At 39.1% G+C, this 15,090-nt stretch overlaps 1 protein-coding gene across 5 annotated transcripts; it reads right to left on the reverse strand.

Moving 5' to 3' along the window:
* Positions 1–437: 437 nt before the first annotated feature.
* UBA3 (ubiquitin like modifier activating enzyme 3) lies at positions 438–14,923 on the reverse strand. Of its 5 annotated transcripts, XM_083795205.1 has the most exons (19): positions 14,887–14,923; positions 14,445–14,535; positions 14,023–14,064; positions 11,169–11,289; positions 10,159–10,239; positions 8,114–8,196; positions 7,516–7,596; positions 6,819–6,862; positions 6,471–6,535; positions 5,621–5,776; positions 5,391–5,493; positions 4,938–5,051; positions 3,433–3,486; positions 2,928–2,964; positions 2,766–2,847; positions 2,029–2,129; positions 1,847–1,910; positions 1,691–1,745; positions 438–1,228 (listed from the first exon to the last, which is right to left on the reverse strand). In XM_083795205.1, exons 1-19 carry the CDS (start codon positions 14,906–14,908, stop codon positions 1,140–1,142), a joined length of 1,485 nt encoding a protein of 494 aa, XP_083651331.1. In that variant the 5' UTR covers positions 14,909–14,923; the 3' UTR covers positions 438–1,139. The 5 variants fall into 5 exon arrangements, with proteins under 5 accessions (XP_083651331.1, XP_083651334.1, XP_083651332.1 ...); XM_083795208.1 differs by lacking the exons at positions 14,445–14,535; positions 14,887–14,923 and adding an exon at positions 14,191–14,321; XM_083795206.1 differs by lacking the exons at positions 14,445–14,535; positions 14,887–14,923 and adding an exon at positions 14,202–14,318.
* Positions 14,924–15,090: the final 167 nt, after the last annotated feature.

Raw genomic sequence — 15,090 nt, forward strand, 5'->3', positions numbered from 1 at the left:
ACGCCGGCCTCCCTTCCGCCTCCGTCCTGTCATGGCGGACGGGTTGGTCCCGACCGCCCCGTCCCCCGGCTGTCACTGACAGGAATTCAACGCCACTTCGACCCAAAAAAACGAACAGACGCTCGTCTAAACCTCGCCCTTTAAACTCACTGCTCCCACAGCCTGCGCTGTGCCTCTTAGCGCTTCGGAACAGCGTAGAGTTGATAAATATCACCCAGTTAAAAATTAGAGTGAAATAATTCGCTACTGATTACACACGCGCGGCTGTAAGGTGGAGAGGTTAAACACAGTTCACATGCACCAAATAAAATGAGAGAATTTCTGTTAAGGAACCCGGCACCTTGTACAGAAAGATCTGACTAAAGCAGCCACATGATGCACGAGGTTACTCAACAAAGACTATAACCACTCTTCAATGTCCACTGATAAACCACAAACTAAGAAGTCTTTTTTTATTATTATTTTATTAATAAATACCTTAACAGCACCAATGATAGTTGAACATAGGTCTGCAACACCGTATGCAGCAGCTGTTTGGTGACTGCAAATGCACATATCACTATTTTCCTGTACAGTTGTTCGTTTCATCCTTCTGAGTTTCCTTGCAAACAAAGTAAGCTCTTCCATACTTAATAACTTACATACAATTGATCAGATCAATATCAAATAAGAGGAAACTGCCCATGTTAATCTATTGCTCTTTCTTGCTTTTAAGGTGACTCGGCAAGCATACAGGAGTGCTATGATTTAAATCCAGATCTCTGTGGTTCCTTTTAGGTCTCATTGCATGTATGTATATGCATACACATTCAAATTTAAAAAGACAAGACTTTTGGCCACCCTGAAATTTCCATGTGTCTGATAGTATTATTAATGTTTTGACAACAAAAACTGCAAAAAAGTGTATTCCTATACATCAGTGTTCTGTACACTAGTAAGTATTTGTACAATATAATCCACCAAATATTGGCTTCTACGTGCAATTCCAAAATACGGTGATTCATTTGCATTACTTAACCTTCAACGATGCTAGTACTAACATGAACATTTCTGGTTAATTTAACATCCACAGAGTACGTTTGTTTTACAAGGTGGGTACAGATTTCTCTTGCTGTATAAGCACTTTACATATTCGTAAATTAAGTGATAAAGTGAAGTTTGAACAACATAGTCTGTGGTGTAGTCACATCAGCAACTGCAAGTTCCTGGCCATCCACAAGCCCCAGTTCTGAAACAGAAAGAAAAGTTTACGTACAGCAAACCCACGTTTAAAAAAAAAAAGTTATGAATGCCATTCAAACTATAAATATGATGAAATAAAGCTGTAAACAGCTCACTATCTAAACTAACGCTCATCTAACTCAGCTGAGAAATTAACAGACCTCCTCAAGAAATACATAAACCACTACTGAAGTACATTTAATCTACCTAAATTATCAGCTTGTTTTCTCACAAAGTTTTTCTTCACCAGATGACAACTTTCCACACTTCACATTTAAGCAATTTGAAAATTCATTCCAGAACAACCCAAGAAAGGCATACTGCATGTGAAAAGGGTAATGAAGCACATTCTACTGTATAGTGCAAAACAAAGCTCTACACATGCCATATATACAGAGGGGTGACACTGAATGACCATCTTTCTATTTAGAAGGGTATGTGCAATCTCCATGTGAAAACTGCACGTTACCTTTTAGTGTTTTGGAAAGATTTGGCCGTGTTCGTTCTTCAATTGACGCTACCGTCTGCAACAACAAAATAAAGCCAAAACACTTCCTTTCAAACTCTGGCAAGTAAATTTAAACAAAGTAAGATTATTAAGCAAAATTGAGCAGGTTCAGATTACCTGTAAATAAAGTGTTTTATTCCCCCCATACATGGTTGCTGTGATTGCAGGAGATTTCATTTGCCTATATACATAAAACATTAAAAAAAAGACAATCAGCTAAAAATGCAAGTAGAAAATACATCTTTGAAACCTTAAACTACCTAAAATTAGCAAATAAGTCAGAATAGTTGCACACTTACAATGAAGCATTATTTGTCAAGTAATCCAAGATCTCCTGTAATTTTGCTGATGGAGAAATCTCTATGTTTTGGGGAAGCTGGCTGCAGGCCGGACAGTTCTCCTACAACAAAGCAGCACAGGAGACAGGGTTATGTCTTTCAAAACAATTGTCATAACCTTTTTTTGAGAAGATTTGCTTCTGAGTGTTCTTAGGATTTTGTTTTACTCTGTATACTGTGTTTACTGTATAGCAGGTGAAATCTTCAAGATTCACTTTCAAGGAAGTCAAACTACTGTTTTCCTCCACAGGTAGCATAACCGTTTAGCACCCAGTGTTGCGTCAGCATGCACCACAGAAGTAGCTGTATGAAGAACATGCCTATATCAGAAGCTACGTTTCCAAATATTAAGAATTTTTGGCTAAATGGACAAAAATTAAATATGCCATTATATATACTATGCAATAGTTTTTGCTTAACTGATTTGTAGAAGAAAACATTTCACTGTCAGGATGTCAAACCACCCATCTGTTGATCTAGAATCAAACAGTCCTGCTGTCCTACTCTACGTGGACAAACCACCACCCCAAAACTACATAAGTGTAAAAAAAAATCCTACAAGCTAAAAATAATACTCTGGAAGAGAACCAGACTAGTAACACTGTAATTTCTGCTTTTAGAACTTCAGAAACACACAAACTACAGTAAATTCAATAAAAATCAAGGAAATAACCCTGCAAGCCTTTAATGACACTAACCTTTCTTTCAGCTTCAAATGTGTACGTGTATAATCCATCCACATCATTGAACACCAAATAATTGTTAAGAGGAATGTATGCACTATAATGACAAATAAATTTAGTGTTAGTTAATGTCCTTATCTTTGAAATCATGGACATTATTAATAAGAAACAAGGTACCTTGTGGCTATTTTAAAAACTTCGGTGGCACAAACAGCTGTAATGACAAAAAAGAACAAAAAACAACTCCTTCACTTTCTAGCTTCATCTCAGAACATGCAGATATTAAGTGCATAAAATTGTATCAAAGAAGTGACCAAAAAAAAAAACAAAAGGAAAAATTAAACACCTAAAGGTACCTAGAAGTAGTTCATCATAGATTTGGCACTAATCTAAAACTATGTTAAGCTTATATATCGTGTTTTCCAATTATTTTTTTCCCCACTCTCATATGCTTTTGCTCACTCCCCATCATACATGAGTTTTACATTCATACACAGTCACATGCAGTTTCTCCATGGGAAAAAATATAAAAAATAAACTGTAAGAATAAATTTAACCCATTTAAAAAATAATATTGTCCTCCTCAAATTCTCTATTCCAAACTGATACCTCACAAAAATCCAAAGTCAATAAAGCAGAGGTGAAATGAGTAAGAAATAATACTCCGTTTCCTTCAACATACCTGCAATTACTGCATTTGTAGAAGCTACTGCTGGAATAATTCGTTTAACAACTCCTGTAAAAACAAAACATACATCTTCATCTTTTCCAAAAAAACATACTGAAACATTACTTTTAGCTAGAATAATTACAGAAGGGTATACCCAAAGGTACTTTAAGCACTTTCTAGAATTTCTGTAGCAATAAGGTATAATGGCACGCTGCTCAAGTATGTTGGCGTTCTTGTATTTTAGGAATGGATAAAGCATGTTGAAGAAAAGAAGGTATCACACTAAGAGAACTAGTGAACACATTCTAAAAATTTAAAGTATTTTTTAATATTAGTTTAAAATTCAGTTCTATTGGTAGTTAGTTGGGGAAATAAATAAAGCAAAGAAACTTGGTTTTGGTATTCCTTGTGAAAGCACAGACTTGCCGAACTGTATCGGCACTTTCATCCAAGTCTTCTTACTGAGCACATCCAGTCAAACAGCACAGAACACAGACCAATAGAAAGCAAGCTTTCCTATGCATACTACTCTGTACAACCAAAACAGAGGTTTGCTTTTTTTCAGGATGGCCAAAAAAACAACAAATTCCTAAGAAGTTTGAAGTTCTTTTGGCTTCTCAGTTCAGCCTTACTATGTCCCTTCATACCTGAGAAAACATGCGTAAAAACGTCAATCTTTGCCTTCTTTCTGCTGTGTACTTTATACTGAAGTTACCTTCAAATGCTGAAAGCTGTGCAGCTATTCCCATGTATGTAATTATATTTCAGAACTGGGGTTCACACTTATCTTTGCCAAAAACCTACTACTTAATAAACCAATATAAGCTGCTGCAAGAAGAAATATCTGCAATACAATAGGTGGAATCTGACAAAGATACTCAAGGAGTCAGTTCACCCTTCTAGGACAGAAAGGCACACTGAGGTTCAAGTGTGGCACTTCAAGCCCAACATTTCAAATCCATTCTCTGTACTAAAGGTCAACAAAGATATACAAGTTACTACAAATTCTGGAGATTCTGTATGAGATTCTCCACTTTTCTATTTAGTTAAGAAGCTGATTACATGAGCAGCAGCCTTCTGCACTTTTATGTGAACAGAGGCTTACCCAGCAGTAAAGAACAGATGATACAGTTTTAAGCAGCATAAACTGGCATAAACTGTTGCTAAAAGAGGCAATCATGTTCTTTTGTTCCTACTTTTTGACACAGCAGAAGTGGTCACAGTGTAATGCAAACCCTGGAGCTGCTCCAGGTTAAAAATAAAAAGGCAAAAAGAATGTTCAGTTTTGTCCCAGGTAAGTTCCTCTGATTCATCATGAATACCTAAACATCTGATTCATCATAAAATATTTGTGCTGGCACAGGAAACATGCTGCTTGTTTTTGTTTTAAGACAGTAAGGGAAACGAGAACTATTTCTTTCCCATCAGAGCTGCCAGCTTAGTCACAATAAACACAAAGAATGCCAATCCAGGCTAATTGCAACCACCACAAACTCAGCAAAATGCCATACACTTACCTTGGGTGAGTCTGTATGTAACACCTTTAATATTAAATTGTGATGCTCTTTCTAAAGACTTCTGGTAAATCCACTGTATATGTTCAGGGTCATCTCCATCCAAAGCAACACCTTCTACAGCAATTTACAAACAAGTTACAGTTGTGAGACCTCTTCAGAAATGCAGCATTATTTTGGCCTAAAAACATTCTCTTTATTTGTGGAAAAATCAGTACCTCATTTAATTATTAAAACCTGACACTTTGAAACTTTAAACATCAAAATATAGGTTCTAAAAATATCATAAGTTCTAACATTTTATATCTCTCACTGTCTAAGAGGAGGCTCAGTTTCAATAGGACAAATGCGTCACGTATGATTAGAAGGTTGGATTGTAGGTGTGTATGCCTAACTCAAAACAAATTAGTTACAATGATAAATATTACTTTAGCACTGATGCAATATAATAGTTACCTCCAAAAGGTTGCTCCTTCGGCCACTGCAATATCCTGACATACTCAATACAATGCTCTGGTAGCCTGGGCATAGATGCAATAGTACACATGGGGAAATTGACCTGAGTGGTTGGGAACAAGGAGAAAAACAGGAAAAAGGATTGAATACATTATACATAGTGCTGGGAAAAGAAACAAGCAAACCAGCAAGAGGAATATAAACGAAATGAAAACATCAATGGAAATTACCTGTGGTGGATAAAGTTCAAGTGTGCATTCAACACATGCTGTCATACCGGGAATAATCACACGAGCATTTCCTTTGAAACCTTCTGTCCCTCCATCTATTAAAGGTATGATGGAACTTGGATCCAGTACACCGTCTTCATAACGTAAAAATGACATCTAACGAATAAAAGTGTTTGTTTTTACAAGTTGTTGGAAAACAGTCCTAAAGATCTTATTCTTAATGGTGCACTGTAAAACTGACTAGTTAAAATACTGGCTATTTTAAGGGTCCACAGTTTATAAAACACTGCTTATTTGTCCGTGTACAAGACTTATCTACCATCTTCAACCCCTCCACACACACATACAATAAATGTTCTTATTTCCATATAGTAAACCATAATAATTATTTTTTAAACAAATTATCAATGATGAAAGAACTTAGTTCTATCACCAGTATTCTATTACTTTGTAGCAGCGGGGCTCCAAAAGACAACATTTACAGGTTTCAGAAATGCAAGTACTGCTTAGCTAATGAACAAAACATTCATGAGAGCATCCGGAGAAGCTGCAGAACTTGCATTCTTATGACTTTCAAAACCTGACTGACTGCACAGGACACCAAGAAACGTACCCTAACTTTGAAATTACCCCTGCAGGGCACTGCACAAACATTGACTAACACTCCTCAAGAAAAAGGCATGTGGGAGAGCACGCACTTTATCCTTTTCACAATAACAATAAAGTAGAAATAGGTACAGAAGGCCGTGAGTTTCAACAGCCCTTATTTTATTTTAATGCACAAAGCTAATCAATTTTAGTAATATATACTCAAGCAATAACCAGCCTTTAAAAAGATTGAAGACTTTACCAGCATGCCATTTATCCATCTTCTTGCAATTATAGAGTCCAGCCCACAAACAATAATATGAAACTCTAGGAGGGAAAGAAGTGTTATTTGAATATACTAATCCACACTTTTCAAAACAACCACTGTATTCCGTCCATAACTTTTCCAGAGGAACTGACCAAAGTTCAATCATCTGCCCTAGGTCACGTAAAAGACAGACACATTTAAGTTTTGTCTATTTGTTAACTCTGTCACCAATATACATTTAGTACGCTGTAGAAGCCTAAAATAGCCTGCAGTCTAGCTAGCAGGAAAAGCAGCAAGCAGCAACAACTGCAGTTGTTTGGCACGCAACCAAATACCACTTACGTCGATAAAAGCTTTCATCCATGTCTTGAATCTTTTTAAAATATCTGAACGTAAGCACAATAAAGGAATATACTTATAATACAGTTGAGTTTACAGTCTTCCATTTCCTAACCTAAAGCCAAAACATTATATAATTTATCACAACCATTTTACATGAGGCTTTCTTTTAAAATTAAGTGATTGGAAGATTCAAAATTTCCAACAAGCTGTAGCAACTGGTAAAACAAACAAGGGACACAATGTCATAGTCACACGCAGGAGAAAGCTCAGCAGACAAAACTATTTGGGAATAGAAAGGCTCTCACAGAGGATAGAGGCTCTCACAGAGTTCTCTATCAGCAGTGCTGCTCTGTATTTATAAATTAATGTCTTACCAGTACATGCTCAAAACGCCCTGGTGAATAAACTTGTAATTCTAACATTCCCATGAAAATTAGAATATCTAATTTGAATAAAAAGACTCAGTGGAAAGATACAAAATAGTTTCTTAAAACTTAGGCTTGTTTTTCCATGCATATTTTCTCTACGCTAATGCCTCTCTATGAATTCACAACCATCAGCAGAATGTATGTGTTCTTTATTGTATGGAAAAAGAGGACTGCAGCAAAATATTTTAGATACTCTTACCACCTACAGTTTTCTAGTTTTTTTGAAGTGTTTGGGGCTATTTTGGGGCTACTTCACCATGAAAGGATACGGTACAACAGCACAGTTGGGGATGCGACTGTTCAGGAATTCTGCTGCAACTTCTGCTTTTGGTCGCCCAACATCCTTTGGTCTGGAAAAAAAAAGCGAAGTAATTTCAAATGCAATACCCTAGTAACATTCAATCTTTTGAGGGTCTATGTCTTGCAGATACTGAATTAAGTGACTTATTACTACTGTAAGACAATTTACTGATATGGATAATATTAACGCATTCCTGTAAAACATCTGATGTGAGAGCCCCAGAGTCCAGCAACAAAAAAAAAAAAATTTTCAATTTGCTTGGATGAAAAGGGTACCAGAGAAATTGGTATCTCAATCCGCATGCAATATACTTTGGCGTCACTTACTCCCTTTCTCATTGATTGTATCTGAATGGTAAGGAATGTATGTTAATTTTCTTCACAATGAAACTGACACCACAGTTTTCAAAAAAAGAAGGAAACACGTAATATTTAGTTAACTGCAAGTACTATTGCAATGTGGAAGTTCAGAAACCTTTAATGACATTTTGTTCAAACAAAATAATGATCATAAACATATATATTGTTTAGGTACTTAAAAAGTTAAATCATGAAAAAATCACTTACCGAAACAGAAACTGTCGGTTAAGATTAGAAACATCTATAGTGTCCATGTCAATAACATGGATCTGTCTGAAACCAGACAGTGCCTGTGAAAAGAGAGTGTCAACTTCACTTAAGAGGAAACAAAATGCTTTCAGTGCTCCAAGATTCATTCCAAATGGCAAAGAGGCAACCTTTGAAGGAACAAACATATTAGTTCTTTGTTCCTTGTGCAGACAGGCATATTGGCTTTCTTTGTTAAAATGCTGGGTTGCTAATGCTGATATTTAGACAGATGGAATTAGTAACATTTCAATGGTCAAAGATAATGTTCTACTGAATGTAATATTGTTTTACCCTACCTAACCATAACATACTTCCATCAACAGCAGGTTCATCTATAAGGGGAATTTGCAACATTCCCTCACAAGTGGAGTAAATCAAAAGTGTCTATCAGAAAAAAACTGTAGAATCTGAGGAAATAAAATCTTTTTGAAAGATGGGAACTGGGCACGCAGCAGATTTGTGAAATCCCTTATCTCACACCAATCCTTCTTCTCAATGAGCTATCAACAGATTTAGTTTGTTACATCCCAATAAACACAATACACTAGCCCAAGGCAGGGGTTAAATTCACCAGCACTAAATTTTCAAATAAAGAAAACTGCCTTGGAGTTGTCACAGTCTCTTCAAGTAAAACCTTGCTTATGCAGAGCAGTAACAGAGCAGTAACCAGAACAAGATTATTCCCAAGTGCTGGAACTCCAAAACCCCTACATTAATTGATCTAGAATCCCTGATGAGGCTGTTGATTTATTAAGCACCTCAAGCTTGGAGATAATCTGTGGACCAGTGAAATACCGGTACACAAATTCTGTAGTAAAGTGTACTAACATAAAAACGCTGGTATAGATTAAAGAAAAATTGTATTTCATAATGAATTATTATATCAATCCACACATTTTCCATGGAATCCGTAAGGACAGAAATTATTATTGAATAGAAGCATGGAAAGGTACAGTTTTAGTCTAAACTGATGAACTCAAATAGGATGGTAACAGTGATACACTATGACAAATAAGAGAGGTTCTGAGGATAAAAACCACAATAATAAGAAAATTAAACTCATACATTTATTGGGTAAACGTCTGACAGCACACAATCCCGTGGCTGCATTTTAAACACTTGAAAATTGCTTCTCAGAGCACATAGTGAGGGAATCCATTATAATCTAATGCTGTACCAAGTAAGCTATAGTAAATCTGTAGTGTATTTTCCCTGGTCTTCCACTTCTATTTCTCCTTAGCCATTTCCATACAGGACAGCACATGTTGGTCTGATGCAATAAAGCTTCCATTACATAGACCGGATTCAGCAATAGAGATGCAGCTCTGGAGACAAGCTCAGGCTTATTGATCTTGAGGAACTGGAAAACCTCAGCGCCAGTACTCAGGCACGCCAGACGGATTCCAGCGGCATGAAGGTCACCATAGACAGAGTAAGATTGGCTCTGCTAGTCTCACTTTGAAAGAACATAATTCCAGCAATTCCAACCTCACTTTGAATTCATCCAAACATGTAAAGAGAACTGAAAATAAATTCCGCTTTAACTACTAATACTACGCTTTTTACTAGCTCACTACTTCATTTTAAAATATTATCTCGCATCTGGAAAGATACGTTTTAGTTACTGTATTCCAAGCAACACTTCTTTATATCCTTAAGAGTATGATTTGTTCTTAGTGCAGTTAATTTCCCTTGATCTCATGAGGGAAAATTCCCAACATTAGGCCTAATTTAAGGCTGCAAGTGAACCTTTGTCTACGCTTCGTAAGCAGCACCGTGCTGTTCCTCACGACAAGCTTTTAGATAGCTAAAAAAAAAAAAAGAAAGGCCTGCATTAGATTACCACCTTTCAAGCTCACTAGCTAAGTATTTGTCTCTGTAGTTATGTACTTTATACCTGATTTGTTATATACAATAAGAAATGTCATATTAGCAAAAAATAAAGATAACTTCCTCAAGGAAAAAAGATTTTAATAAACAAAGGATGAAAACTGAGTAATTACCAGGTTTTTCAGGAGTTCGCATCCTAATCCTCCTGCTCCAATAACTAGTACTTTACATGTGCTTAACAAAAATTCAAGAGCCTGTGGAAAATATAAAACAAAAAAATTAATAGACTAAATAGAAAAAAGTATGATCTGTCCTTTGTTTCCTAAGTAGTACAACTGCGTTATCAAACATATTCAGTGCCTAGTAAGCTTCACATAAAACAACTTGGATCAATAAAACACTTTGTGCTTGCAGGAGTAATTACGTATCTGACTTTAATCGGTTGTTGTGTTCACGTGATTCCTACATCCCAATTTACAGAAAAGCCAGCCCATTTTGATGTCCATATTCTCCTTGTATTAATTTGGCCATAAAAAAAGCAAGGTCCACCCTTACCACTATTATTCAGTTTAAGCAAAAGGTTCAGTTTAAGACTTTTCTTCCAAAAAGTTTGCTTATATATAATAAAAATAAATGTAACCAGACAGAAAACATTGCTGGCCAAGAATCAAGAGTTTTAACTAGATAACTGGTTTCTGTGAGCTGTTCTACTAGACTTAAACTCAAACTAGTAACTAATGGAACATTACTTTAATATTACATTCAACTGCAAGCTCTTTCCCAATATTATCTTTCCCAATTCTGCACGAATTCATACTAAGCTTAATTCCTTCTTTAAATACAAGAAATGGTTTACTGTATCAAATTACTTAAAAATTGAGACAAATACTGTTATTTTTCATATGGAACTCCAAGACAGTGTAATTCTTATGTTGTGCTATATATTATATGTATTTCTACATATGACAGCAAGCTTGTAGTTGACCACGTACAATTTTGAAATAAAAACTTACAAAAAGAATACAATACATTCTTTTAGAATCACACTGTTCAACTGATTCAAATAAATGGTCTTCATGCAGTTTTAGTATTTGTACACCGCTGGTGGTCAATTAACGAAGCTGTTTACATTAGTTGCCAACACAAACTACAGATTTTTTTATTTAAAGTAAGTGTTTCTCACTTGAGTGCCTGGCTCGAAATCAGGATGTGTGAATGGTCCAGATCGCTCGAGGAACTTCTTTACATGGTTCCAGCGACCTTCCCAGTCTCCAGAGTCCCCACACCCACCATCAACAGCCATTCTGCACAGAACATAGTAAATTCAGCTGCAAAATCGTAGAGAAAAAGCCACACCTCTAAATGCACTTTTTTTCTTTGTATACGTTAAAAGTACCTAAAATACCGACCATTCATGCAAATGTATCTGCATATTCATGTATGCGTATAATTTATGCACATGGACACTTGCATGAGTGGGTTTTATTTATGGAACCAGAAGGCAATAATATAAACATGTAGAGAAAAAAAATAATAAAAAAAAATAGGCAGGCATTTCAATAAATCACTCTGATCTAGCTGTTACTAGTAAAAGTTGACCTGAAGTGAGAAAAAAAAAGGTGTACATTTTGTACCTTTATTTCCCCCATAGTTAAAGAGGACACAAAAAAGAAGTCCCTTTAGGTTTTGAGGGTGTTGTTTTTTCATCAAAGTCTCGTATTCTTTTATTTTTGAAACTTTTTAAGAAAGCTCACAAATCGTATTTAGAATTATCAATGTTGCTGCAACTGTGAGGCACCGAATAAGGAACAGTAACACAGCCCAACATTGTCTCCTCTGAGTCTCCATAGTATTTATTTAAACAACTGTTAAATTAGAAGTATGAATCTTGGATGATCTTCACCCTCGATCAGTACTACAGAATTTATAACACCCCACTTTTCCAACCACTTCCCGAGCTTGTTAATAGTGGCAATCTGACTTGAAAAAAAGTAAGCTTGCAGTTATTTTCTTCTTAATTATAGAGACAGAATTTTACATGAAACACTCCACTACCCTTTTTCCCCTTTGCAGGTCACTTTTAATAGCATATAACTATAAAATTAAACTGTTAAAAAGACTTACTGGAATAGTTTGAAATCAGCTCACTTAAGTAATTTTCTAATGTAAAATCACCTCCTACACAAAAGAAACCTTTCCATAGCACAGCACGCTTCCCTTTTTTAAGTACAAGCTCCACTCATGAGTCGTTCATGAATATGAATGATTATGTTCTGTGTTAATACAAAACTAAGCTTGTTATAAAGAGCTTTGAAAATCTTAACTAGGAAAGGTCGTGTCATCATTGATAAGAAGCGTTATTTGCTTCCTCCTATGAAGAAATATGAAGAACGCTTGTATCAATAACGGTTGTTGAGTAATGTTTAGGATTTATTACTTCCTTGTATCTCATCTCAAAATAAAATGAAAATGTAGTGACATCATCTAGAAAGTGAAATCCTTGGTCCTCACAGAATTCAGAAGATGGACAAAACAGTTACGTCTGTAGCGACTTTACCTTGTAGGTCTACATTTTGCAAAAGAATCCCAGTAACAGGGAAAAACTTCACTGAAGCGCAAGAATAAATACATCATAATCTGCCTATATTTTGGTTGCTGACTGAACTCATTCTGGTTTAACTGTTGGTTTTACGTAAGTTAACTTACTGAATTAACAGCTAAATAAGTACTAAAAAGAAGTAAGATCATAGAGGACCTTTTGACCTCTGACTTTCTACCTCCTCCAAATTTCACAACTTACATCGAAAATAGTTTTAGGAAGCTGTGAATAAATCTAACACTTCTGCACTGAACCCTGGACTCATCTATCTTACACCAGCTTTCAGGATATGTATTAAACACTCACTTCTGCAAATAATATGGCGTCAATGTAAAACATAGTAATTCCTTCTGTGGATTATATTGGTTTTAGTTTGTTCCAGAAACAATGCTTGGTGACATTAAGGACATTTTTAAATACAGCCCATACAAACAGGTACTAAACAGCTGTACTTTTTTTCTGTTCAGACATGTATTTTCCTTTCTAGTGATATAATGGTCAGATTGAGCTTCACTTTTGTGAATATACTAGTCTGATTTTTTAGAGGGTTGGACATTGTGGAGATCTGAAAAACATCACTGACACAACCCGAAATTTTATGTTTAACTTCAGAGACCGATTGTTTTTAGGGGTTTGTTTATGTGTTGTTACAGCACAACCCAGTGTTCGCGTTATTAGATTTTTAACCCAATCCTCATCTATTTCACCGAGTAATTTTAAATCTTGTTTTAAGATATCAGAGCGCCACAGTCCTTAGGTTGCTTTAGGCCCAGCCTTTCTCCTGCCACCTTCACACACCCCATGCTCTGTGGGGGGCTTGGCATGCACCCCCCAGCCCAACATGCCCAGGGCCGGCCGTGACCCTGGCACCGCCACACGCATGCAGCGCCTGCCAGGCCGCCGCCGGGGTCAGCTCTGCCATCTCTGGGGTGAGGGCCACGAGGAGACGGAAGGGAACGGTTAAGGGATGGAAGCAGATGAGGTTAAAGATTTCTGCACGTCAGCTTTCCAAGGCTGTTAAGAAGGACGCGTGGAATTTAGGCTTTTAAGAAGCAGAGGCAAGGGTTCCGCAGCCTGAATTTTTAATTTGCGGCCAAAATCGAGCCCGCTGCTTCTAGCCTAGCGGCCCTCCCCGGCTCCCCGGCCAGCAGCGCAGCTCCCCGGCTCCTGTCCCCAAGCTCCCCAGCACACCAGCCTTCCCCCATGCCAAGCTGCGGGCCCCCAGCCCCCCGGTGCGGGTGAGCCCCTCGGTCCCCTCCCGGGACGTTCCTCTCCCCAGGCCTCGCCGTTCAAGCGCCCTGTCGCCTTCCCCTTCCCCTACAGCCTGTCCTGAGCCCCCCCCGGCAGCGCCCCTCGCCCTCCCCTGCCGGCCGCCCCTCAGCAAGCGCTGCCTTCCCCTGCCCTGCCCCGGGCCGGGCGCCCGCAGCCCCGCACTAACCCATCGGCCAGCAGCTCCTCTAGCCTCCTTCTTTTCTTCTCCCTAAAAGAGAGAGAATAAAAGAAGGGTCAGTATCGCGCTACACGCACCGGGGAGGAGGGAGAGGGGACCCCAGGGCCCGCCCGTCCCCGGGAGGCGCGGGGAAGGGGCGGCCGAGCGCGCACATACAGGGCACTTACGGTTCCTCACCATCCGCCATATTTCCCTCTCCTTCCCACACTGCCCCGCGCCCCGCCGGGCCGCGGCCATGGCGCCGCCTCTACGGGCGCCGCTCCGCCAGAGCGGGACGCGGGGCTGGGGGGGGATAGAGCGGCTCGGCGGGGCGCAGGGAGACGGGGACAGCGCCCCCCGCCATGTCGCTGGGCCACTGCCACTAGACCTTGTGGGTGGCAGCCCCCTCAATGCCGGGGCCCCTCACGCACCCCATAATATTTGGCCAGGGCTCCCCCTGCACCAGCCGCTGCTGCTCCCCGCCGGGTGCCGCGTCCTGAAGGAGCGTGTGGGGTGGTTGTGCTGTAGGACCAAAAGCGAACGCAAAGATGGAGTTAGCATCAGTTGTGTCCCTGCCAGGCGGCTCCCCCTGCTATGGTTTCAAGGATTTTTGTCCTCTTCCCAGCGCTGCCCGGGCAGGAGGCAGCCCGGACGTGTTCTCCGGCTGTCCTCAGGGAACACCGTGCAGCCATCATCACTCCCCAGAGCCCCCACAAGAAATGGCTCCGTAGCTCAGGGATGAGGAGCAATGGATCAGGGCCCATAAGGGTGGCAGTTCTGGCCTTGGGCTCCTGAATTCAATTCTGAGAAGCCAAACACTCTGTAGACGGAGATTCGAGAGGCTGCCGCGGACCTCAGGTGTTACAATCACACCTGGTTCATTGCTGGTCTCCATCAGGAGCAGGACTTCACTGCCCAGCGTGGTGACAAGGCACACCCAGCGTCCTGTGGGACACCGGCACAGAATGCGTGCTGGAGCCACGGACAACGAAGTGCAGACAGACCGTAAAACCAATATTTCAGTACAAATCAGTGCAGTCAGAATCACTATGGCTGCTGACACCAGCCTCCTCGGTG

The sequence above is a fragment of the Anser anser genome (genome assembly GCF_964211835.1).
Source record: "Anser anser genome assembly, chromosome: 12".
NCBI classification, from domain to species: domain Eukaryota; kingdom Metazoa; phylum Chordata; class Aves; order Anseriformes; family Anatidae; genus Anser; species Anser anser.

What these genes read in the sequence shown, in the direction of transcription:
- UBA3 (XM_083795205.1), bottom strand. Translation starts at nt 14,908, where the DNA reads ATGGAGACCAGCAATGAACCAG. An exon ending in AACCGACAGTTTCTGTTTCG is followed by an intron (nt 7,597 to 8,113) that starts GTAAGTGATTTT and finishes TTTTTTTTCCAG; the next exon opens with ACCAAAGGATGTTGGGCGAC. An exon ending in GAAGGAGCAACCTTTTGGAG is followed by an intron (nt 5,052 to 5,390) that starts GTAACTATTATA and finishes AAATTGCTGTAG; the next exon opens with AAGGTGTTGCTTTGGATGGA.